General features: G+C 48.8%; 1 protein-coding gene across 1 annotated transcript in view; it reads left to right on the forward strand.

The window, feature by feature from the left end:
• LOC146857283 (uromodulin-like) overlaps nucleotides 1-27528 on the forward strand; it is a 237967-nt gene that overhangs the window by 102722 nt on the left and 107717 nt on the right. The window contains exon 5 of the mRNA XM_085647788.1: nucleotides 19560-19786. Coding sequence (XP_085503914.1) covers nucleotides 19560-19786 — 227 coding nt within the window. The remainder of the gene's footprint in view (nucleotides 1-19559; nucleotides 19787-27528) is intronic.

Genomic DNA, 27528 nt, shown 5'->3' on the forward strand with positions numbered 1-27528 from the left:
CTCTGGTCTGCTTTGGACCTTATTCACAGACCTTATTCACTGATGTAATAGACTATTAACTCTGTCTATCACAACATCACTCTTATTTTAATTTCCCACTTCACTCGTATTTTCATTAAAATTTTTTTGCATCTTTTAGAGTGGAGTAGGGAATTTTAACCTCACCACTTATGAGCACTTTGCACATCCCTCTCCTTTTTGATACCTGGACGCTACTGTAATATCAGTTGGTCTACCTCCAGGTGGAGGACAGCATACTAACAAAAAGAAACCCAATGAAGATGCTGTGACAGTACACGAAGGCGGAGAATCAAGATACACCGCCACCGACCTGTGTACTCATATGAGGGTTTTCTTACACAGACTCCTAAGATCTTAGACCCTGATAGCACAGGACAAGTGATCCATTCTCCCAGTACTTGATTTTCTGCTTTGGATCTAGCCAGCCAAATCTGTAAACCTGACTCTTGTGAAGACACCTCCTGCCACATTACCCCCTCACCGTCCTTGTTGCCCTGAAGTTCAGACACCCTAAATGCCCCAAAAAACATCCAAACCATTAGTGTCGAGAACAAGCAAGTTTTGAACTCATCCCTACAGACTGCCGGTAAAACTTTAATCACCCATGCCAAAGTCTGCCAAGAAAGCGGTCTCCGCAGGTGCCACCATCCAGCTTGCTCCCTGGCCAACCCCTCAAGTATCCTTCTCCGCAGTTCACCCGCCGTCAGTGCATAACCCCATAGTATTTTACCCATGAAAGCTATGCCCGCCAGTCTCCCGGCGATTGTTACCCTAGATAAACCCTGCTCAATGAGATCGAGAATGTTCTGAATTACATCTTCTGACCGCCGCCAGACCTCAATGTGCTGCTGGACACCTGATGCTAAGAAGTCCCTCTAAGCCAATCTGTATGATGAACAAGTAGCTGCTGACAATGAGCCTACCACCAAATGTAGCATCCTACGTTGCCTACATACCACAAATGAGCGGGCATTGGCAAAGGCGTCCTGTCTGCCTCCTTGGCCAGCCCACAGAATCTCCATCACTGTGAACGAGACAAAGCATCAGCTATGTAATTGTCCACACCAGGTATGTGTAAAGCCCTGAAAGCAATGTCATGTCTCAGGCACCCCAACACAAAAACCCTTAACAACTTCAGAATTTGCTCGTCCCTCGCTGACTGCCTAGTCACAATCTCGACCACTGCCATGTTGTCTATTCTAAACAAAACCTTCTTGTGAGCCAACTTTCCCCCCCCCAAAGTGTTATTGCAACAACTAAAGGCAAAAAATTCTAAAAAGGCTATGCTTCTGCCTCGACTTTTCCACGGTGGCGGCCACTGCTCTGCACACCACTTTCCCTACCAATACAGGCCAAAGCCTTCGCTGCCTACCACATCAGAAACAATTTGCACTTCCCAAGTGATGTCATCCTCCCTTGCCAATGGCACTCCATTGAATGACTGCAGAAAAACAGTCCACATCCTCAAATCTTCTTTCACTCCCGCCGAAAGGCGCACATGGTGGTGAGGTAAATGGCGTCCTGCTAGTGCACGCCCAAGTCTCCTACAAAAAGTCGTCCCAGCCCGGACCACCCTGCACGCAAAAGTGAGATGTCCTAACAGTACTTTAATGTCCTTAACCGTGATTTTATCTTTTAACAGCATTCTTCTCAACAAATCCAACATTTTCTCCTTTTTCACTGTTGGCAAGCGAGCCCGCATTGCCACGGAGTCGATTTCTATGCCCAAGAAAGACAGGGCCGTGCTGGGTACCGTTGTCTTCTCCAGTGCCAAAGGCACCCCAAGTTCCTCCGTTACCTCATGGAAAGTGTCCAGTGCTGCCTGGCCTTCCGTGGAGCCTGTCAAACCTACAAAGAAGAAATCGTCCAAATAGTGTGTCACCAGACAGTGACCGGTGCGCTGAGTAAATAACCACTGAAGAAAAGTGCTAAAGCATTCAAACAATGCGCATGACATAGAGCAACCCTTCGGCAGTGCATTGCCCACGTACCATTTCCCGTCAAAATGGATACCCAGAAGATCTCAATCATCCGGATGGACTGGAAGCAACCAAAATGCCAACTTTATGTCACATTTTGCCATTGCTGCAGTTGCGCCCGCTGTCACTACCAGTGACATGGCCACGTCAACTGAAGAGTAAGATACGGAGGCTGCCTCCTCATCAATAAAGTCATTGACCGAAGTCCCCTCTGGCCATGACAGATGCTGAATAAATCTGTATCTCCCATCTTCTTTTTAGGGCACCACCCCTATTGGGGAGACAATCATGTTCTTTGTTGGCCAATCATCAAAGGGGCCTGACATTCTCCCTTCATGCACCTCCTTATTCAGTTTTTCCTGCACCACTTGTCTGTGTTCTGTCGCTGATTTGAGATTGTCAGCCCACTGTCTCTGTCTCAGTCCTCTGTAACCCAAATGAAACCCCCATCTAAACCCCTCCCGTAGTACCTGTGCAGCTCTCAAATCCTCATACCCCCGCAGCCCCCCTTCTAACTTCTCGAGTTTAACTGGCGTACGAGCTTTTGGGCCCAGTTCCCTGTGGCCCCTTACCCCCTCTGTTATTTGAGAATTGCTGTGGGTGACCTGCTGCGATATTGCACAGCTGATGCCACTGCTGGCCTCCCAGTTGTTGTCCACCCCAGCGATTGACTAATGCATGGCAGCCGCCGCATTTGGAACACTCGTGCCGAAACCTGCAGTACTCCCACGTGCACAGGCCCTTATTAAAGTCCCAGCATGCCCCTCCTGACCCAGACTGAGTCTTTCCCATGCCCCCCACCCCTCCCTGGGCGGGCTTCCCATGAAAGGGCCGGTACACTTTTGCCATGCCACTGGATGTAAATATGTTTTTCCCCATTTCGCTGCTCCCATGGTATTTTGCCACAGAACTGTGTCGAGTTCCCCCCATTTAGCCTCTGGGTCCAAAGCCATTTGCGCTCTAAACTCTTCATCATATTGTGCCCAAGCGTTTCCACCCCCGGTGATCTGGGCCTTTCTAATCACGTCCATGTATTTAAATAAAGCTACGCAGCGCTCCGGGAATTTCTCGTAGTATACACTGGCGTAAATCAAAAACGCCGCTGTCCAATTTTCTATCGTCAGTGGTGCCTTTGGCCTCTTGGCCAACTTGTACTCTTCTTCCTTAGATCCCTTCTTTGATCTTACTTCTCTGTGTAAGAGCTTTAGCATTTCAACAAATTCCCTTTTCCAAATGCGCTCTTCGGTTGACAACTTTAAGTGTGCTCCTGAGGGTTTTGTCACTCCCCTATAAGGGAGTTTTTTAATTTTTAACTCTTTGCTTTCATGGCCCTCCTTTTTGTACCCCGTTGTAACCCTGTCCCCTTCGACTGTGTCCGTGTTAGTCCTGCTCTCAACCTTAGTATTTTTGGTGTCCCCAACGTCCCAGGTTCCTACCCCAATGTCTATCACATATTCACCTTTCTGTAAGCGCTCTACCGCCTCCCCCCAGCCCACCTCCCCCCATCCCTACTGACACCATCAAATGTCTATCCCATACCCCAACAGCCTTACCTGGCACCAAGGAGGGTCCCCGTACAGATGCAGTCCGCCTTGCCAGTGGCTCTTTCTGTTCCACCATCTGCGGGACCCTTACAGGTTGACCGTGCTCCTTCCACGGTTTGAGATTGAGATTGCCCTCCCTTTCCTTGAACCTCCTCATCTTACAGTTCCTCTTCCTTAAGACTCTCTTCCTCGTAATCTAACTCTATCGGCTTCCCCACCTGGAACCAGTCATTAGACAACTCTTCCCTGCGGGCCCTGCCGGACCCGCTGTGCCTTCCTTGCGGTGGAGCCGACTGTACATGCCGGTACGCCCCCAGGGCCTCTGCCGCTTCAATATCATTCCGTGACGGTGCAGCAGTCCACGGTGACCCGCCTTTTGTTGGGGTCAGCGAGGTCATTCTGGGCTTTCGTCTGCTGGCCGTGCTTGGTTCCCCCGCCAGTCCCGGGTGTGCCGCGCTAGGCTCCACCCTCACTTTGCCTCGGTGCCAGTGGCCTGCTCACAGCCCTGCCGAGTCAGCTGTGTCGCGCCGCTCCTTGCCCTGCAACAAAAACTTTTGGTCTGATGTGCTGGGTCACTTGCCTCTACCCTCTTCACCTACCCCGATGTCCTTCACCCGCTATACCTCACACTATCCTGCTCCTCCTGCCCCGTCCCCTTTACCAACCCACTGAGGGGAGAATCCACCCATGCTCATCCCCTCTCCACTCCAACATGGCAGCCACCATTACTGAAGCCAGTCCCAGCCCACGACCCACTCCCCCGCTGAATACCCCAACCTGGGGCCCCCCAACTGTCCCACCCCTATGGACCCCTTTAGCCTGATTCCAGCCCGGCGCTCCCGCCGCCGAAGTCCCTCCCCGTGCCAAGTACGCATCCAATTAGCCCACTCTGTCAAGACCCCTCACCTCCTCATTCCATGCCGAGAAGATGTCCAGTCCCTCCCAGGCTAGACCCCCCAGCCGGCTCCAATTCGCCCGGCAAGTTGTCCTCTGACCCTGTTCCACCTTCCCCCGTCCCCAGACCCTCCAACCTCTCCCGATCTCCCACATCCCAATCCCCCCTGAATAGCCCCCACCCCAGCCTTTCCGGCAGACTGGCTGGGGCGTACCGTCCCCTCCAATTCCCCCACCTGTGAAAATACACAATGGGCCCCCTTCCTCCCTTCAAATTGTGCCCACTCCCCATCCCCTACCAACCCTTCCCCCAAAGAAAGGGTCCCTGCAGTCCTAGGCGCCTGCCAGGCTTGAACACCCTCCATTCCAAGGTCCAAGACCCCCAATACTCCAAGACCCAGGCCCACACCACCCCCGTAAGGATGCTCCAAATGGGACCCCCTCGAAACCGGAGAGAACCCCTAAGCACCCCTCCCAGCCCCGGACCTTCGAACGCCTGCCCCGGGGTGTTGCCATCCCGCAAATCGCCCTCTGACAATCGGCCACACCCCCGCTCCCCTCCAAGCTATCTACGGGAGTGGGACTGATTTTGGCCGCATACCCCCAGACCTACAGGGTGACCCAGGCTCCAAAACAATGTGGGCCTTCTTAGCCGCTTCACCCTTCGTGCCAGCCCCACCCCGGCCACCTCTCCGCTACACCGCGGGCACACAGCTTGCATTCCCAGCCATCCCGGACGCCCAAGAAAGCCTCCCGGGCTCCGCTGATAGGAAGCTCTCTTTTTCCCGGGCTTACTGACTGACACCAAATGCCCACCTTGAGGAGTCAAGGCCCAGCCCCAAACCGCCTCCGCTGCAGAACCTACCCCATCCTCAGGCCCTACGGACGCCCCCTGGGCCGCTCTATTGCCACGTAGCTGCGGTCGGCTACCCCCCTAACCCCCATTGTGAAGAAGTAAGGAATCGGGGTCGTCGCCGCCGGAGATCATCGTCACAGGAGGAGAAGTCGACAAGGACAGCAGGACAGCTATAAGCAGGAAGGAGGTCCAACTCGCTCTGGAGACAGCCAGGAACAAGCTGATACTAAACGAAGAAACAACGCGCAGGGTAACGGCTGGGAACCGGCTACAACCAGCGGGGGCAGATTTGACCTGGGCAAGGAGGGCTGGCCCTGCAGGGCCGGCGCCAGTCCCAGGAGAGCGGCACGCATAATGGCTGGAGAGTGTACCTGGAACTGCCAAGAGGGCGGGCCGAAAGGAACTGGAGGTCGGTGAAGGCGGCCGTGCCCCTGAGACCATGGTTCGACGGCGGAGGAAGGAGGTAAGCGGGGAGTAAAGCAGACTATGCCCGATGTAGGTTAACGCCGGGAGTTAAATGGCACGGTGCAGAGCACGCCTATATCCTCAGCAGGCTTGACAACAAGTAGAAGCAGTGCGGACGAGGCAATGCAGGGAGAGAGGTGAATTCCGGGAGCAGCAACCCACAGCGTTTCACTAAGGGAGGAGCATGCAGGACCCTAAGCCCGGTGCTTTTAAACATCACACCAGCTTCATCATTAGTGGAGAGCGATCTCAAATCTGGAGAACAGGGTTAGAGTCTTGCAATGACACTCAACATCCGCTGATTCTGGGCACACCACTTATTCTCTCCGTGCCTAACAAAAACAAGCATTGAAAATGCAATAGGTCTCGCCTTTGATTAAGTTAAAGCCATTTGCTTTAGTAATGGTTTTGGATAGCAAAGCAAATGGCTTTAACTTAATAGAATGCGAGACCTATTGCATTTTTAATGCTTGTTTTTGTTGTTTCAAATTAAGCACTGGCGTTACTTGGCCCTCCCCCTTCCCTCCCTCCCAGACCGGGGACTGCTCTTCTTCCACGGCAGCCTCCTCCGTCGCTGCTCCCTTCCTCGGGTGCTCGGTTGCACATCAGGAATTGACACCTATATAAATACATGGCACACCCGCACGCGGCGGCGCTCGCCCTGCCAGTCTTGTGTTGGGAGATGCCAAGGCTGAGCAGTGGCACATGCAGCTACTCTGTGCAGAGTATCCTGGCCCAGACCTGGCAGGAGGAACCGAGGTAGGGGTCGCAGAGGAGGCTCATGCCCCTTCTTCACAGGGGGGTGGTAGATGCATGAACCACCTGCAGAGCTGGGGAGGGGGCACGACCATTACGGTGTAAAGTGGCAGACGCTGAGCAAGGACAGTGCCTGGTAATGTGGAGGCCTGCGGTGCTGCAGGTCAAGGGTGGACTCCCCGGGCCCTGATATGATGTCAGAGTGCAGGAGATGGGCCTCGTGGCGTCCTTCCTGACCCAGAGTTCGAGACCCACCTCGGGCACTTGTTGAAAGGCCGTGGGGTTCTGGACACATCAATTGTTACCTGTGTCTTGAGTTGTACTCAGGCATGGAGCGCTCTTAGTGCTGTACTAAAGCACACAATACAGACAGAACCCCTTAAACATGAAATAACGTCAGTATTGTGCTTGAACATTGAATAGCTGGGGGCTGTGCTTCAATAAATACTGTCTGGCTTAGAGCTGTGGTAAAGCATAGATTTCTGCGTGTCCTTATGCATCACAACCTGACAGACATAGATGAGAAAAGAATGAATGCCGTGATCCCCTTACCCGGCTCTGGTACCCTCCAAAGAGACCCATTCTCTCTAATTATTAATCCCCTGAGCTGCCGTCACCCCGGGCCCTGCCTCGCCTCACTGCTCTCTTCAGTCATTCATCTACCCAGAATCCTTCGCGGCCTTTCCGCTACTCTGGCGATGGCCCCTCCGTCCCATTTACCGCCGCTAGCCAAAGTTCATTCTTTCTCCGTTTCTGTATGCCAGTTGTTCTCTCAGCTCACTCAATAACACTCCTTCATTTATTACATCCCCTGAAAGCTGATATTTGCAAATTGAGTGAATTGGCTCTGTCTCCAGAGTCCTGTGTGGCCCCCCGTCGCTGTCATTGCACTACCGCCCTCCATAAAAGCGGGTTACCACAAGACTTGCCCTCGGACCCCTACTATGGCCCCTCATACACCGCCTCCCTCGGGGACATTATCTCCTCTGTGCGGCATCTCAATTTATTCCTGTGCTGCTGACAATCATATTTTGTTCCTCCTCCCCAGGGACCCCCCTGCAAACCAAACCCTCGATCTGCTTAAAGGCATGGCGCACAGGGGTCTCTCTGTTTACTCATGTCTCCTCTGCAGCTCGTACCCCCTCACCACCCAGAGCTTATTTTTTGTCAGTTTTATATAGCGCAAACTTGGCCCAAAGGCATCAGAGCGCTTTACATGAACACCTGATCACATCACATAAGGTCAGATTTTTTTAGGATTGTGGGCGATTGAATGATTTGTCTAGAATCACAGCATGTGGAGTTGATGTCAGGACTCAAGCCTGGTTCCCGGTTCCAAAGAGGCAGCTCAGGCCTTAAGGCCACAAGTAAATACATAAACAAATCTCTCCCCCCTTCCCCGTTCTAGGAACCTGCCAGTATGGTTTACCGCTAGACTGAAGGCATTGTTATAAATCAGCAGCTAACTGAAGGCATCCTTATATAGCGCTCTTATAAATCATCAGATATCTGAAGGCGTCGTTATATAGCGCTCTTATAAATCAGCAGACAACTGAAGGCGTCAATTATATAGTGCTCTTATAAATCAGCAGATATCTGAAGGTGTCGTTATATAGCGCTCTTATAAATTAGCAGATATCTAATGGCGTCGTTATATAGTGCTCCAATATAGCAGCAGATATCGCAAGACGTCGTTATATAGCACTCGTATAAATTCACAGATATCTCCAGGCTCTGTTAAATGGACCTCGTAAGTCGGCAGCCACCGCCCCTCAGGTGGGACTTTAGCTTCACAACTTGGGATACCCAAGTCCCTGGTCCCCCTCCTCCACTGCCATGAACATGTAATCATGTATGTATGTACTATGCATACAGGGCAGAGAAGGCAAATCTAAATGAAGTCACTTTTATGGCTCTGTCTCTGATTACTTGCCCTGTCCATGTTTCATTATACGATTCATCATCTGTTGCGACTTTACCATTGTGCCCGAAAGCAACCACCGGACGCGTTAACAACTCTTCTGTTAAAAGGCCGAAAAAAACATAGCAGGCAAAGTCCCTTCCAGAGGAAACGGCAATCCCAATCCACAGGCTGCACGGCGGGCGGCGGCAGGGTTCCCTCCTTCACTCTCGGCCAGCATCCCCTGCAGCCAGAGCCCGGCTCTCTAGGGCGAGGAGGGGGCATGGCTCGGACTGCTTCCGCCTGCTGCACGGGGCTTTCTGCGCCGCATCTCTCCAGGCTCTTGGGAGGAGGCACTCTCGGAGCGGAGATCCGGACAGAGCAGGAATAGACCCAAACACCAAGCCGAACACACTGAGCTGGAGGAGGGACAGAGCAGGCAGATTAATCTAATTAGAAACACATGGCCCCATAAAGATAAGAAAGTGCTTTGTGACAGCAGCAAAGCAGGCGACCCGGTCTGGATTGGATTCCAAACGGTGTCAACCAAAAACCCTCCTTTCCAATGGCAGGCCACCGTTTAGCATAAACGGTGAGGCCAGCCAATGGAAATGAGAGGCGGGGCTTCAAGCTCTTTTCTGAAACTCCTCGTTAACAATAAATCTCGCTGAGACAAGCAGCGCTTTGCGCTGCAACTCCACGCAAGACCTAATGAATGAGCCCTTGCGTAACGTAACCAGGGCCCATTTAGAGAGCTTTCAGTATTAAAGTCGGTAATGTGCCTGTGTCAGCTGAGTTTGGGATAAGTAGAAGCAGTGCAGGTGAGGCGATGCAGGGAGACATGTGAATTCCGGGGGCAGCAACCGACATCGTGTCGCTAAGGGGGGGGCGGGGGGCGCATGCAGGGCCCTAAGCCTTGTGCTTTTAAACAGCACGCCAGCTTCATCAGCAGGGGAGAGCGATCCCAAATCTGGAGAGCAGAGCGAGAGCTTTGCAGGGTTAGAGTCTTGTAATGACACTCAACATCCTGTGATTCTGGTCATACCACTAATTCTCTCCGTGCCTGACAAAAATCAATGTGCCCTTGCGTAACGTAACCCGGGCCCAGGTAAAGCGCTTTCAGTTTTATATACCATACCATACCAATATTACTTTATTTCGGTATTTCACCATAAAAGAACAGCCACAAATATATACAAGCAGATACAAATTTAAGAAGAATAAAAACAATTCATCAAAGATATTACATTGTTAAAAAAAGACAATAAAATCAGGCACAATCAAGTCCATGATCTTGCATCTTGAGGAAGTTTCTCCTGACCCACCACATGGAGCTTAAAAAACGTGAAACTGCAAAGACTATATAAGAATCTGTGTTGTACTTAACGATTCGAAATGCTTCTCTGCAATGTGTGGTGCCCAGGTTTTTGCACAGCTGAAGCAGCCATCGACGTCTTGCTGTTTGATAGCCTGGGCAAAAAAAGAATACGTGGACTTCAGTCTCATCACACAAATTACATACCGGACACCCACTTATACTTCCTCCCGACCATTTGCCCGTGAAAGCACGCCGAGGGAGGCAGCCATGGTAAAACTGCACATATAGTTTCCATCCTAGTGCCGGGAGGATTTCATCAAGACAAGCCTCCAGCCTACAGGTGTCTTTTATTTCCAGGAAGAGTGAAGTGAGGGTGCCATGTGAGGGTTCTGCATGAAGTCTTGCGGATATTCTGCCCCAATAGCTAGTACTCAGAGACTTTCGTGATATGCTCAAACAGGCTGTGTCGGTATTATCCCATAATTGTTTTAGACCTATTTCATAGAGGCTCTCCCTGACAAATAGAAGCCATAGCAGCTTCCCTGAGCCGGGGAGTTTCAGGATTTCCGAAAGCTCTAGTCTGTACTCAGACGACAGTAGTATTGTATTGTATTTTCCTGCTCATGGGTGAGCAATAAGATTACGAGAGCACCATCAGCCAGCCAACAATAGGCCAACAATAGTCGTTGCAAGGTAGCACTTGGTAGGATGGTGCTCGGCCTCACACAATTTAAACAGGTCTTTAACTCGGTCACAATGAGCGCACGTTTTTGCTTTCCTGTAGATGCCGAGTGCACCATACATTTTACACACAGAGAGCAGTCTAGCCGCATAACACGGAGCATTCGATCTTCGAGCACGGAGGGTGCAACAAGTTCTTAGCCGGTAAGACACAGCTGCCACAGGCTCCAACCATGCTAGGCAAGTTTAAGGGTTTAGGAAAAGTGCGAGCCAGCCCTGTGTAGAAAGGGGAAAGTTGGGCGGCATCGACGGGCGGGTGGTCCAACGCCAGGGCGTAGAGAGGTGGTCGCCAGAAGCCATAGTTTAGAGGCAATAGCAATTGCTTGACTCTGATGGTCTAATAGCCGAGGCTAGGGACAGCTGTTTAATTCAAAAGGCCCAGTGCTCCGGAAACATTGCATGTTGCTGATCCTCCCCAAACATTGGTCTTGGGTTTTTTAGATGCGGCCTGTTTACACTTTTCAGTGAGTCTGCCTGTATTATGTGGATGCAGGGCAGATAAAGATTGAAAATACGCGTACTAGACAACGGGTGAGACATGCGAAAGTACCAGTAGATGCAAGCCAGGCAAAAACAGCCCCCGGATCCCTGCAACAGATCACATGGACATCCTTCACTTCGGTGAAACACAATAGCACCAGATGGGTGCCAAAGTCTGAATTTTCAATAGATATACTAACAGCGATTCCACAAGTCAGCGCTTTAAAGGCACGGGGGGTGAGGGGAGGAGGTGGACACATTTGAAACAAACAGTGACAAAGCCAAGAGGTCTCGTATGTCTCGTAACAAATGATTTCTTTTATTTTCACCGGGTTTACTGCCGCTGCAATCTACTGAAAAGAGACACAGCCATCGCAATCAAATATTTTAAAGGAGCCCCCTCAGAGCATAGAAACTAAGGGGCATATCAGCAAGGGCCGGTGATAATTATCGCTCAGCGCTCTTAGCGTGAGGATAATTATCGCCGGCCAACTCTGAATTTTATCGCGGAGATAGCGTGCTATCAGCAACGCTTATCTCCAAAGCGATAAAATTCAGAGCGCAAGCTGCCAAATGTGCGATTATCGCTGGAAATCCAGCGATAATCGCACAACTTTTGGCAAAAGCTTGCTGATAGGGCCTCACATACTTAGCCATGATATCCACCTTACATAGGATATCATGACTAAGTCAGTTTCAAAGCAGGCGTAAGGAAAGTGGACGTTCCTGCCCAGAATAATGGGAGAAATGTCGAAAAGCAGCATAGCGACAAGAAAAGTAGCGATAACCTCTGTTATCGCTACTTTTCTTGTCGCTATGCTGCTTTTCGACATTTCTCCCATTATTCTGGGCAGGAACGTCCACTTTGCATCTCATTAGAGATGCAAAGCTGGGCGTGCAAAAAACAGGCGCTAATGCAAGTTTTCATGCGCTAGCGTGACCTTGCTGATTAGGCGTTAAAATTATCGCCGCTTTCCGTCCGAAAACGGACGCAAAAGCGACGATAATTTTCTATCGCCTCATTGCTGATATGCCCCTAAAATGTATGGCTCAGAGAAATTGAGAGGGTGGGCAAGCCATAAGAATACAGCGGGCAGCCTGAAATGCTCTCTCAGGAGCACTTCCCGCAGACGAACAGTGAGACAGGGTTATGCCATCAACTGATGGTGCCCCCAGATTTCGTCCACCATACAAAACGAGTATAACCGTAATTAGACACGGTGTAAAATTCCAGCTCAGAAGTGAGCACTGAAATTACGAGAGCGCCATCTGCTGGCCTAACAATAGTTTAGCTTCAGAGAGCAGCTGGCTGCATAACAAGTGGGGAGGTTCGCACTTCAAGCACCATGGGGGCATATTATCAAGCCAGGCAATAAAATTATCGCCGCTGTAGCGGCAGAAAACTGCCGCTAAAACGGCGATAATGGGCTTGATAATATGCTCAATGGAATTCCAATAGAAGCCCAGGTTAGATGTGAAGGACATCTAACATGGGCTTCAATTGGAATTCCATAGAGCGTATTATCAAGCCCATCATCTCCGTTTTAGCGGCAGGCGATATTATCAAGCCAGGCGATGTTATCGCCTGGCTTGATAATATGCCCCCATGTAATATGCCCCCATGTTTCCGAGCAGTTTGACTACCTGTCAGGAAGTCCGTGTTCCTTGTCAAGTGCAGATTAAACCCTGTAATATGTTATAAACAAGACATGTCTCCGCTGAAAGATATGCGTCTGGCGGTGAAAAAAGTGTTCTACAGTCTAACGGCCGGAGAGACTTGGCTATGCCAGCAATTTAGGATGTTCGCTCTGCCACCAGATACTAATTACTTCCCTACAGATGAAAACGAAGTGACCATAAGTAGAAACAAAGGAAAAGTCCTGCTCACAACGCCACCGGTTAATGTTGGGTGGGTATATTTAACCCAGAGGGCGGGGTTATATGAAGTACTCGTCCCATGGTTATGCCTCATTCAATGTGTCGATAAATGCAAATGCAAATGAGGCCACTGGTTTATATAAGCATACAAATATATAATCAGAAGGCAGACAGTGCTGTGATCATGATGGTAGTAAACCTTCACAAAATGCCATAACATCACAAGATCATAGGTTGTATATCCAGTTTTACACAGGGTAATCCAAGCAGACAGAATCTGTGCCACGCTCCAGCAATGCTGACAATCTGCTAAACATTAAATGACCCCACAAGTATCTACTTTAGGGGAAGGAAATCATCAGTACTCAGACAGGGCCAGTGCGATCATATTAGAGCTAGTTATTTTGAAGCGCGCATATAGGCAAGTGCAGCCTGACAAGCATTTCACACAAAGACATAGGGGGAGATTTATGTTGCCTGGTGCATCTCTGCAAATCAGCAGGGATGCGCCAGGAAAGATGCGGCACGCAAGTTTACCCTTGCGCCACCCATGATGCGCCTCATTTACAATGCGGCACATCATGGCGCAGGAATAAACAGATGCGTGTCGCATCTGGGGCATAAAGTTGGCGCAGGGCTGTAGTAGTGATGCGTGCGACACGCAACTCCAGCTCTCTTCCAACTTGCCCTATCTGTAACGTGGTGCGTCAAGCCTTATGCCTGCTTCAAGCAGGTGCAGGGTTTTGACGCATCAGCGTTGGAAAAGTGACTCAGTGAAATCTTATAGATTTCACTGAGTCACTTTTCAGGGGCGTTCCTGCGATGGAACGCCCCCCCCCTGCGTAGAAATGCCCACATGAAACCTGACGCAGGTTTCATGTGGCGCAGGGCTTTACACCGTGACGCATCTCCATAGATGCGTCACGATGTAAATAGGGCGCAACGTGGTGCAGGGTTTAACGCCGCCACTGCGTCACAAAAGTTATGCAACGGCGGCGTAAAAGGGGTGCAAGTCCCACATAAATCTCCCCCATACTCAGTAACAGCAGGCGTATGGGGGTACATATACATAACAACAGGATTAGGGGGGATATTATCAAGCCAGGCGATAAAATTATCGCCGCTTTAGTGGCAGTTCGGCGATAATGGGTTTGATGATATGTTGTTTGGAATTCCAATTGAAGCCCATGTTAGATGTCCTTCACATTTAACATGGGCTTCAATTGGAATTCCATAGAGCACATTATCAAGCCCATTATCGCCATTTTAGCGGCAGTTTTCTGCCACTAAAGCGGCGATAATTTTATCGCCTGACTTGATAATATGCCCCTAGGTTCTTTCAGTTAAAGCTTGGCATGGAAGCCACAGTTGGCCAGGCGGGTATGAGTGGATCAACCGGTGACTTCTTGGAAGCACAGAAGCTCTGGGAGGGTCTTCATGTAAATGTTTAGTCACCCCGGGCATCAAATGAAGGCAAAAGATGATTACAGTGATGCTGTCCTTCTAGAGAAAGCACAAAGACTTCCTTATGGGTTATATATAGAAGCTTAACACGTCCAGTGATTGAGTTGAAGACGATCAGAGGTTATTTTCAATTGATGAATGAAGATTTATTTTGCAGGAGCAGGGACCAAGGCAACAGAATGCACTTAGGAACACAACCTCAAGCAGCGCCTTGTTAGAGGTAATCTGCAATCTACTTGAATCTGCAAGCTTTCCAACAGAGAGCAGGATATAGAAGTTTGGGCTTTGCTAAACAATGGCCACCTTTGAATGTCCTAGACAAACTGGTGGCGGCAGATGGCCTACAGAGTACCGGTAAAGAGATGCTCGTGGGAGCAAAGGACAACTGAGTAAAACAGGGAGGGGAATGACTAGCAATAGTGATCGTGGTCAATTGAGAGGCTAAATGGTTTTGGTGGCAAAACGGTAATAATCCATGTGGGGCATAAAATGGGAGGGCGACATGTCACCTATCATATGCCGGCAGGCAAGGGACATGACCAACGATAGCAGGCATGCCTGATCCCTGGTGCAGGTCACAACATTGATAGCCCTCTCACCCCCATGCAAAGATTAGTGGTAGGGCAAATTAGTACTCCATGACAGGAATAATGTACACGCAGCAGCACATGAGGAAGGTGGACAAATCAAGGCCGACAAGGGCAAGTCAGCCAAATATGGTAGTTGTGAACGGGGGACTCCTGACAGGGGTGGGGATGGTCAGGTCCCTACCTAACATTGTAGGGCTCTTAGGGCGGCAGGCCCCAACATAGTTGGGCTGGGCCTCTCAGCCTTGGCCAGACTCGTGCGCCCAGCAATTTCTTGGCAATAATAGTGTGTAGATCATGGAGGGGGCTCAATGGAGGGGGTCAATGACCTGGGTGCGGTGTATATTGAATAGAAATTAATATCACCAAGGCGAAAATATGTAGGGCCAATGGATGGGGTTTCGTAAGACACAGTTTCATAAGCTCGAGAGCGCCATGTTATCATCTCGAGGACGGGGGGGCACGTGCCAGGGTGGGGATGGATATGTTCCTGCTTAACAAATAAAAGACTCCTTTTTCAAAACCGTGTGTCCTTACTACAATCAGCCCCAAATCATATTTTACATTGTGAATTGGGGATTCCTTATTTGAGCGACAACATAAGACTGTTTCCAGATTTGTTGTGGCTATCAGTATGGCAGAGGTCTACGGTGGATTTGACTCAAACCATTATCAAGGACTATTGTAAATTAGATTATTATAAAAGAATTGGATGATTAAATTATGTAGAGGTCCATCTATAAGCGTTAGGGATGGGAAAATTATTTCAGGACCCTGAGTCCTGCAAAAGGGTTTCAAAGGAAAGAATAACTGATTTATTCAGTAAGAGATCAAAGTATGCCCGAAGAGAAAAGAAACGTATTCATCATTCCTCCATTCTTTATGATTTTGTACCACCAAGATCGGGGGAAGGTTTTCAATATTTATCACGCATAAATAATGCGTAGCACAGATTTATCCTTTTGCGTTTCAGCATGAACATGATCCCGCTACTCCTGGGATACACGCAAAATAAATATAAATTAGCAGATCTCTCACCCTGTCCCTGTAACAACTACGCAGTACAGTCAGATCCACACATTGTATTATTTTGCAAGACCTGTACAGAGGAAAAGAAAACATTTATACTCCCAATCCTGAGGTACCACAACTTTAGGCAGTGTCGGGTGGCCATGTACTTTTTAAAAACTCAACGGGACCCATTTGTATGCTGTTCTGTTGCCTCATTTCTGTGGGCTTGTTTTAGGAAGAGGAAAAAGGTGGGATGACATTTTAGTAGCAACAACTAATTAATTAATTTTAAATTCTGAACTGTTTTTTTCATAAACGTTTTTATATGAATTTACCTGGATCACAGCAACTGTTTAATTCTTATTTTAAATGTGTATATATGTGTATATATTGTGTTGGAATTTTTAAATAACTTGTGCTTTTATGATCCGTTTTAAAAATATCGTATAAAGCTGTGTGACTATGAATATGACTATGATTCCTGCTTAACATCATGGGGTGGTAGAACAAATGAGTTTCACATACAAGAAAGGGGTAGTGGAGCAAGGGGGGAGCTCCCTCCGATCGTGAAATCAGAGAGGGCATGGCAGACGAAACCCTAGAAAGATAGAGAAAAGAGATAAACTACTAGAGATAGATGGAAGGATCACACAGTGTCCTTGGGTGCTTCACGGCAGGGGCACTGAGGGAGCCAGGAGTGGCAATCAGCCACAGACAGAGTAGATGTGATGCTCCTGCAGGGCCCTTGGGATGCCTCACAGCATATATCATGATGTACGCCGATGACGTGGTAATATTAGATCTTACCCCATTTGGCCTTCAAAGGAATCTACCAATACTTTCCAAATATACTGAAGAAAATGTTGTAGTGCCAAATATAACAAAAACAAAAATAGTGCCATTCAGAGGAAGAAAACAATATACAAAATACAACTGGACCCTAGGGGGAAAACCGTTGGAGGTGGCGAATAAATACACCTACTTAGGGTGTAATATTACACAAACATTACAAAATACCCCTCATTTGCAGCACCTCGCCCGTAAAGCTGATGTTCACGTCGGGGCTCTCCAACAGTTATATTTCGCCACTGGGCACAGGCACTTTTCTTTTACAAGTTTTTAGTTCCAAGATCCCACCTATACTCTATTACACCCTCGAATATATCCCAATAAGACAATGACAACCAATACAAACTAAAGAAGGGAAAATACTGCGGAAACTGATTAAAGTGCACCAAGCAGTACCTGTACAAGCACTGCGCCTCGAGTTAGCTATAGTCAGTTCATATGCCAAAGGGATTACCAACATCATAAGATGGGCCTACAGTCTTGTACACACAGAACAAGGCACTTTAAGATCTTTACTAAAAACAGAGACTTTCGACTCAGGATCACCAAAGTAAGTTTTTAGTCAAAACCTAGTTATAGCACTTAAATTAATGAACTGTAAAACTGAATTGCTGAAATCCTGGTCTCCTGCACATTTGAGGCGGTTTCTAAAACATTCAACGCCGAGGATAAGCTATGATCCCGATATCCAACATTGCTCTAAATTGCACCGTTATGAACCTTATGCAGAGACAATAAAATATAAACAAGTGCAACAGTATACTCGTTTTACCTTAAGGCATGGAGTCAGGCGATGCATCATACTACTACGGCTCAGGATTCTCCCTTTTAAATCATTTACCTCTAAATGGATTTTTAAAGGAAATGCCTGTAGTATATGTGACCTTTGTAACGGAGCTGTGCAAGACTTGAAGCATGCTTTGTTTGTTTGCCCTAATTCGACAGCGGTAGAAGCCAGAAAACTGTATTTAAAATTAATTTAAACAAGATGTAATAGTACAACCGTTCAGAGTTTGATTTAGCTTCTTAAGTCACCTCCTAATGCACTCGTATGTTATAATTTGTATACATTTTTAAAAACCTTTTTAAAATTAGAGTAGAATGATCAAATCACCAATTTTAAATAACAAAGGTATTTTTATTATCTTTTTTAATTTTTTGCTGTTCTCAGCAGAGAACTAAATCAAAATAAAATAAACTTGAACTCACGGCAGGGGTACCAAAGGAGCGAGATGTTAGAACTCAGCCTCACGCTGAACAGATGAAGTGCTCACACAGGGGCCTTAGGAGGCCTCACGGCAGGGGCACTGAGGGAGTCAAGAGTGCCAATCAGCCACAGACAGAGTAGATGGGAGGCTCCCGCAGTGCTCTTGGGATGCCTCACGGCAGGGGTACCAAAGGAGCGAGATGTCAGAACTCAGCCTCAGGTTGGATAGACGAAGTGCTCACACAGGGTCCTTAGGAGGCCTCACGGCTGGGGCACTGAGGGAGCCAAGAGTGTCAATCAGCCATAGGAAGAGTAGATGTGATGCTCCCGCAGGGACCTTGGGATGCCTCACGGCTGGGTTACCAAAGAAGCGAGATGTCAGAACCTAGCCTCAAGCTGAATAGATGAAGTGCTCAGACAGGGTCCTTGGGATGCCACACGGCAGGGAACCGAAGGAGCAGGGAGGGGCCAAGAAGGGGCCGAAGGCAAGCGAGACGGCACATGCAGCCCGGGCAGGTCCGGACGGACACCCACCAAGTCGGTAGCAAGTTGAAGCCTAACACCGTTGAAACAGTGGCCCAGGCATTTGGGCCCCTCCCCAGACAGTGGTCTGTCTGAGAGCAGATAATGACGAAGAGCAGACTGAAAGAGCTATAATTGGAAAGACAGTAAATGTGGTAACATGGATGTTATGCATGACCACGAAAGTTGCAATATGTATAAATGTTATGTTTTAATAAACTGCGACCTTTTAAGGCACCAAACACGTTGTTGCTGGTTTGTTTCAAGGTTAGGATGAACGCAGTTGAAAATGTCTGAGGGAGGAGGACGGGACTCGCCTCTTGGGAGGGGTTAGGCACAGAGCATCTCGTTTGTCACCCTTTCAAGACCACATGCCACCTTTGATCTCCTGTCTGTCTGTTGAAGGGTGCGGGGCAGTGTTTCGTGGCTGCAGGTTTAAGTTCCATCCTTTGTCCTTTCTGTTTTCTCCTCCCTCCTTTACTCCTGCCAAAATTGTCAGCTTCCTTTAACTTCCTCTGCCTATCACTCCCCCCTCTCATTACTTCACTGCCATTCTTTTCACCATTCTGTACATTCTCCTTTGTTTTGAGGTGCTGCTGCTATGCTTGATTTACCCACCCCAGAACTCTATTGTTTCCTCAGTCACTGCAAGAAAAGAAGTGTCTTACTCGTTGTATGGACCCTGGTCAGAGGATGAAGAGTAACAGATGGAGGGTCCAGGTGTTGGGGTGGCGGAGAATGAGCCTCCTCTATTTTTCAAGCAGTTCTGTGGTCACAACAGATGCCAATTGTAAAATAAAAAAGAGATCGTGCAACAGCAAGAATGAAAGTAGTGGAGCTCTGTTCCCAATAGTTCCCACTGTCTTCGACCACAGATTTCATTGTCCCATATATAGGGGCAAGGCTTGTAATGGACAGCATGCGTAGATGCCAGGCTCTCAATTAGAAGCTGCACTCACCGCAAATATGCTGACATGAGAAACAAGGAAAGCCAATGTGTGTTTTGTGATTGTGTTTCCTAACCTGGTGCTGTGCTATCTCTGCACCTGCATTCCATTCGTAATCACCTGGTCCTGTTTTGTTGCAGATCGCAGTGACATCGTCCCCACTGTTCAATGTTCAAGTTCAGCAATGACCGTGTCTTTCAAGAAGTGCCTGCTGGAGAGGTTTAAGTACAACATCATAGGCATGCATTATACTAATGTTTCGGATGACGTCTGCATAAACCCAGGCTATCCGGAGCTGGAGGGAGGTGTGATTTTGATCAGAGCTCAAGCCATACCTCAGGCAGGATGGTGCGGAACCGAGTTGACGGTAAGGAAAGACACATGGTCAGCATTTCAACTGTCAGTAAAATCGGTTGTTCTGTATACATCAAGATATTTATTTGATACTGTTTAATATGGCCTGGTACTACCTATACCCCCTCCTCCTTTTGTCAAGACCCACACAATATCAAGGACAAATACTTAGTTGGAAAAGGGGGGTCGTAGATAACCCCCCGGCCGTATTTATTAACAAAACATTTAACATTTAATAAGACAATATTTACAAATTTACGCAGAAAATCATACAATTGACATTGATTACATTTGATATGTACAGATGTCAGATGGCTATTCTTAACATAACTCTAATACAAGTTATTCCTATCCGAATCTAAGCATCACATCCTCCATAATCATAATGTCAATTATTTTTCTGAGTATCCATGTTTGAGCCTACGGCAAGGTCAATAACTAGTGTCAGATCCTTATAAATTAAGCCCGCCCTCTCGCCGGAGTGCACATGCACAGAGGGCCTGTTCACCGTGAGGGTACTTCCCCCCCCCCCGGTTACCCCGTACGCTCTGTATACTATCTCCATAAGGGGCCCATGCAGTTCTGCACCCTTTACTGGTGCCATTGTACACGTGCGGGGTGGCCAACCAGCCTAGGAAAAGCGTAACTCCCCCCTCCCCCACACCCGTCCAGCCAAAAAGGCTGTAACTGCCCCTGGAGTTCTAGGAGGGACGATTTGTCCCTCCCCCTTGGGCGATCCCATTCAAGAATGGCGCCGCCCTCTAAGGACCTTAAATTTACTGCTCACCAATCATGACCTTACCACCACAGGCCAGCATAGTTGCCTGACTATCTGCCCCCCCCCCACTATGCTAACTTGGAGGTCATGCCCTGCGACTCAAGCCCACTAACCATGCCAGCAAATTCTCTGAGAGGATGGCGTTACCTACCTTTGATAAGTGGACCCCGTCTTTTAAGAAGCACGGATCACCCCTGATGCACCCGTGGGTGATCGTCTGTAACTAGACCTAAACAACCTCTCTATCTTGTAATTAGTCCTTCTTACAGAGTGGTTCAGTACTCTCACAGACTCCCAGGCCCTCCATTGACATCTAGGCACCGTTTGTGACCATGCTATGGTGCATCCCTGGCATGTTTTTGCTAACCAACCCACCTCTGTTATTATGGATTCCACTAGCCCTCTTTTACCCAGATTCACCAGATCATTCCCTCCTAGGTGTAAGATAATGATATCCGGGCGGGGACCCCCCTTGCTCAATAAGACCCTTACAAAACCCCTGAACTGACTCAAACAGAGACCCCCTCTCCCATGCAATGAGATCTGGAAACCAGCCTGTTCCGCTCTGTATTTGTAATTTCCTGACAAGAAAATTGCCTTCAAACGTCTCACATTTGAATGGCCTATAATCCAAACCACCTGTGGTCCTGCTTCTGGAGGTGGTGCATGTCCTCGCTTTGCTAGTTGTTGATGAGCCAATGCCAGTTTCCCCCCTGCGTGACAGGTTCGAGAAACTGTAGAGATAAGCAGAAAAGACACGCATCAGTACTGTGATAACGCCCCACTTACAACATGTGCAGCCGCACATAGCGTTTGTAACAATTGGAGGACCATCTCCCAATTCTTTTGACATTGCTGCTGTGCAAGCCCCTTGCTGTTGCCTCCGTGGCAGCCCCTATTCTAAAAGAATGAGTTCCAAAGCAACTAGGATCTAAACCTGCCTGCTTCTGCAGAATAAACGAGAGAGAAAAATTAAATAGCAGCCTCCTAGCGAGGTTGCTCTACAGGCTGGGGAGCGCAGAAGGCAAAGAGGAAGATTCCTCTGCTCCCCAGCCTTTTATGGTTCTACGGTTCTAGCCGGCCTGGTGCTGAACACTAGCGCGACCCGGAAGTGAATCACTTCACTTCCAGGTAACGACCTATCGGTGATGACTATCGTGTTGGAGGTGTGCCTGTCGCGTCACTGCTGTGCGCGACAGGCCCGCCTCCCAGGTCGTCGGGGGACGGCAGGACCGCCATATTGTCGGCGTGTCCGATGCCGGCCCCACCTTTTCTAATAGAGAGAGCTCGGAGAAGTAATGCTAGCTCAGGAAATGATTCAGACTTTGATGGGGCTCAGATCTTCAGCCAGTTCATATTACAGCAACGGACCCATATGAAATCTAACAGCTCATAGATGCCGACTATAAAAAACTGTTTTTCTGATTCATAGTGAGGCTTTGGTATCGGAAAGCAATGATCGCACAGTGAATGGTGAAACTGCACTTCTGTGGCAGAACAAAAATCCTTATCCTTTGAAACAGAACCAGATGAAAGGTAATCTTATAAGGGCCGAAAAGTGGCCCAAGCAATGTTCAGAAGTTGCCATCGCACTGCACTAGCATGTTCAGGAGCAAACCTTCTTCCCAGAGTGGTGCAGGTACTTCAAGAGAAGTTGACACACCACCCAGCGTATGTTAAAGAGACAAGTGGTTGTAGACGGGGTGCAAGAAGACTCATACGTGGGGATGAGAAAGGCAAGATTGACATTGGCCATTCGTCACTAAGAGCGGCAAGAGAATGTGTGCGTGCAGTTTTTCTGGTTCAGTGAGCAACAGAGAGATGTGAACTCCTGCAAGTGAACTTGACACCACCTATTCATGGGGATGGAAAAAGGGTTCACCCCACCTCTGTTCCTAACGGTGTATTTATATTTCTGAAATGAGACAAATTATGCATTTTAAAGCACACTTCCCAACTATATTTTCTTAACTTACTGTTGAGATGTGGCACTCAAAAAATGTAATTTACTTTAACAATACCACTATAGATAAAAGAGCACTCATCTGCAACAAAAAGAACCACAGCTACTTATCAGACGCATTGATTGATATTCCAATATCAATGACTGCATACCAATCCGAGCAACAAAAAAACTGTGTGAAACGAAAATTCTGCCCAGCTATTAACCATATAAACTATGTCAGTACAAAGAAAGCGGTACAAAAGGGGATGGTGATGGACGGAGCATCAGAACCAATCAAACACTCACACCCAGCCAACAGATCTGGGTTTGATCCATCACCGTTCTTTTGCCCACTCTGCCACCCCAGTTCAGACATGGCCATATGCAAATCAGTCTGACCCTGTGCCTCATGGGAACAGTCCAGCCCGAACTGCCAAGCCATGCCTTCCCTGGACCGGAAACAAGCTTCCTAGGACCGGTTTCTGGCATTTCAGCCGTCTTCAGCCAGGCTTGCTTGAATCCAGTGGCAAAGTGAGCAAGGGACTCACGTCTGAGCATACCCTGCCAACATATGGCGAACAAAGTGGTACAAAAGGGGATGGTGATGGACGGAGCATCAGAACCAATCAAACACTCACACCCAGTCAACAGATCTGGGTTTGATCCATCACCGTTCTTTAGCCCACTCTGCCACCCCAGTTCAGACATGGCCATATGCAAATCAGTCTGACCCTGTGCCTCATGGGAACAGTCCAGCCCGAACTGCCAAGCCATGCCTTCCCTGGACCGGAAACAAGCTTCCTAGGACCGGTTTCTGGCATTTCAGCCGTCTTCAGCCAGGCTTGCTTGAATCCAGTGGCAAAGTGAGCAAGGGACTCATGTCTGAGCATACCCTGCCAACTTATGGCGAACAAAGCGGTACAAAAGGGGATGGTGATGGACGGAGCATCAGAACCAATCAAACACTCACACCCAGTCAACAGATCTGGGTTTGATCCATCACCGTTCTTAAGCCCACTCTGCCACCCCAGTTCAGACATGGCCATATGCAAATCAGTCTGACCCTGTGCCTCATGGGAACAGTCCAGCCCAAACTGCCAAGCCATGCCTTCCCTGGACCGGAAATAAGCTTCCTAGGGCCGGTTTCTGGCATTTCAGCCGTCTTCAGCCAGGCTTGCTTGAATCCAGTGGCAAAGTGAGCAAGGGACTCACGTCTGAGCATACCCTGCCAACTTATGGCGAACAAAGCGGTACAAAAGGGGATGGTGATGGATGGAGCATCAGAACCAATCAAACACTCACACCCAGTCAACAGATCTGGGTTTGATCCATCACCGTTCTTTAGCCCACTCTGCCACCCCAGTTCAGACATGGCCATATGCAAATCAGTCTGACCCTGTGCCTCATGGGAACAGTCCAGCCCGAACTGGCAAGCCATGCCTTCCCTGGACCGGAAACAAGCTTCCTAGGACCGGTTTCTGGCATTTCAGCCGTCTTCAGCCAGGCTTGCTTGAATCCAGTGGCAAAGTGAGCAAGGGACTCACGTCTGAGCATACCCTGCCAACATATGGCGAACAAAGTGGTACAAAAGGGGATGGTGATGGACGGAGCATCAGAACCAATCAAACACTCACACCCAGTCAACAGATCTGGGTTTGATCCATCACCGTTCTTTAGCCCACTCTGCCACCCCAGTTCAGACATGGCCATATGCAAATCAGTCTGACCCTGTGCCTCATGGGAACAGTCCAGCCCGAACTGCCAAGCCATGCCTTCCCTGGACCGGAAACAAGCTTCTTAGGACCGGTTTCTGGCATTTCAGCCGTCTTCAGCCAGGCTTGCTTGAATCCAGTGGCAAAGTGAGCAAGGGACTCATGTCTGAGCATACCCTGCCAACTTATGGCGAACAAAGCGGTACAAAAGGGGATGGTGATGGACGGAGCATCAGAACCAATCAAACACTCACACCCAGTCAACAGATCTGGGTTTGATCCATCACCGTTCTTAAGCCCACTCTGCCACCCCAGTTCAGACATGGCCATATGCAAATCAGTCTGACCCTGTGCCTCATGGGAACAGTCCAGCCCGAACTGCCACGCCATGCCTTCCCTGGACCGGAAATAAGCTTCCTAGGACCGGTTTCTGGCATTTCAGCCGTCTTCAGCCTGGCTTGCTTGAATCCAGTGGCAAAGTGAGCAAGGGACTCACGTCTGAGCATACCCTGCCAACTTATGGCGAACAAAGCGGTACAAAAGGGGATGGTGATGGACGGAGCATCAGAACCAATCAAACACTCACACCCAGTCAACAGATCTGGGTTTGATCCATCACCGTTCTTTAGCCCACTCTGCCACCCCAGTACAGACATGGCCATACGCAAATCAGTCTGACCCTGTGCCTCATGGGAACAGTCCAGCCCGAACTGCCAAGCCATGCCTTCCCTGGACCGGAAACAAGCTTCTTAGGACCGGTTTCTGGCATTTCAGCCGTCTTCAGCCAGGCTTGCTTGAATCCAGTGGCAAAGTGAGCAAGGGACTCACGTCTGAGCATACCCTGCCAACTGATGGCGAACAAAGCGGTACAAAAGGGGATGGTGATGGACGGAGCATCAGAACCAATCAAACACTCACACCCAGTCAACAGATCTGGGTTTGATCCATCACCGTTCTTTAGCCCACTCTGCCACCCCAGTTCAGACATGGCCATATGCAAATCAGTCTGACCCTGTGCCTCATGGGAACAGTCCAGCCCGAACTGCCAAGCCATGCCTTCCCTGGACCGGAAACAAGCTTCCTAGGACCGGTTTCTGGCATTTCAGCCATCCAGTGGCAGACGTGAGTCCCTTTCTCAAACCCAGATCTGTTGACTGGGTGTGAGTGTTTGATTGGTTTTGATGCTCCGTCCATCACCACCCCCTTTTGTAGTACAAAGAAAGCATCATCATAACCCTTGGGACCGGATGCATAATTGGCAAAAAAATAGACCCCCCAAAATTCCAGTGATATAAAATAAGGCAATCAGATTCCCTAGAAAATAATAAACAATCATACCATTTGCTGGTGATAGTGATATGCATACATTTAAATATGTGTACAGCTACATAAGTAAAAATATGCTTGTGATTCCCTTTACACAAAGAACGGGATACTACGTTTTTGTGCTGCTCCATTAGCTACGATGCCACGAAACACCCCACAATAGTTCTTCTGTACCAAATTCTGGGTGCATGCGCTGTTGTATCACTTAATACTGCTTGATAGGCATGCCCTGCCAGTTTACGGGCTATGTAAAGCCTCAACAGTCACTGGGTTGCAGCATGCTTTCCTGTTAGATACATACCCTAGGGACCAACAGGCATTTTATTCCACTAGACATTCCCCCGGTGCGCTGGGGCCCGTGGAGACTAGTTTTATAAGGCCATGCCGCTCCTGAATCCTTTGTCAATTTCTCTAGCTCAGATTGCGCAAAGAGCCTTTAAGAGAGAGAGAAACGGGCGGTGTGTGGGCGGTGTGGGGGGGGGGGGGGGGTGGGGGGGAAGGGGAGCAAGAGAGGGAAAGAGACAGGAAAGGACAGACAATGAACGGATGGAAAGAGAGCGAGAGAGAGAAAAAGAGTGCGAGGAGATGAATGCTGTTAGGTCGGTTTGGGCAGTTTTGCTAGGCTTCGTTTGGTTCCCCAGTCCGGCCCTGACTGTACCACACAATGTCTATCCCTTACTGGTACACATATGGCCTGTGTGTTACTTGACAATATTGTGGCTGACCATCATTTAATAGGCCATGTGTGAAAATCTAAGTGAAAATGAGGAATAACGGGGATAATTAGAGCCAGAATTAATGATTCTGCAGTTAGGTCATCATTTCTAAGGAGAACCTCAGGGTCCCACACGTAATGGTTCCAATTTTCCCCACCCCTGTTGTTACCAATACTCCTGCCCCCAGAGTTACCAGTAATCTCAGTATTGGTAACTCTGAAGGAGAAATAAATCCGCAAAGTTTTCTGACCTACTCATAATGATGGCATTTGTGTTCCTTTCTTTCTGTTTGACTTTCCTTTTTTTCTTGTTTCCTCACACTCATCAATTTCTAATCCCTCTGTTTCATCCTCATGTTTCAACTACCTTTAACACATATACTCACTCCCTCTCATTAAGTCATTATCTCATTTTTTCTCTCTTCTGCTCACTGTTCTCCTATACATTCCCACTGTCACACACTGTCACACACAAACGGTCTCCCTTTGACATACTCTCATCAGCATCTCTATGACTTACACACTTTTTTGCAGCAGCATAGCAAGGTACCATGGGCTTTGTTCAAGCAAGTTAAATGGGCCCCTATTTCCCTAGGTGGCTCATAAAAATCCATTGTTGGGTACAGAGCAGCAGCTGCCAGCATGGCTCACGGGTAGGGGGGCAGGGGAGGGGGGATCACGAGGAGGAAGGGGGTCGCACTAGGGTCGTGATTGCAGGAGGGATTTTTTTTAAAAAATCACTTACCTTGTTGCGTCCCGGTTTCATGTCGCGGCTCCTGTTCTCTTGCTTCTGATTTCAGGAACAGGAAGCAGGCAGCCAGGCTCCCTCCCCTAAGCCAATCACTACACTGCAATTGCAGCGTTGTGATTGGTCTGAGCACCGTGAGACGGCACTCAGCCAGGGTCTGTAGAAGTTATGTTATGTTATCAGTAAAGCACATGCCTGCCCCCGCATTGGGGCATCCCAGAGCTGACCCTGAGTAGAGGTGGACAGAGCGGGGGTAGACTAGAGATTGGAAAAAAGCCATGTCTTGATCAGCTTCCTGAACGCCCAGTGGTCCTGCATGCCGTGGGCAGCAAGAGGCATGGTATTCCAGAGGGCGGGGGCCAGTGCCCAAAATGAGTGCCCCCGGCTATGGACCTGCGCATCCGCGGGACATAGGCCAGGTGCAGGTCTTATGAGCGCAGGGTCGGAGCCGGAATATACACCGAGCAAAGATTGGGCAGAATTTGCGGACCCAGGCCATGCAGGATCTTATGTGTGGTATATAACGGTTTG

Source organism: Triturus cristatus, chromosome 3_2, assembly GCF_964204655.1.
Source record: "Triturus cristatus chromosome 3_2, aTriCri1.1, whole genome shotgun sequence".
Lineage (NCBI taxonomy): Eukaryota > Metazoa > Chordata > Amphibia > Caudata > Salamandridae > Triturus > Triturus cristatus.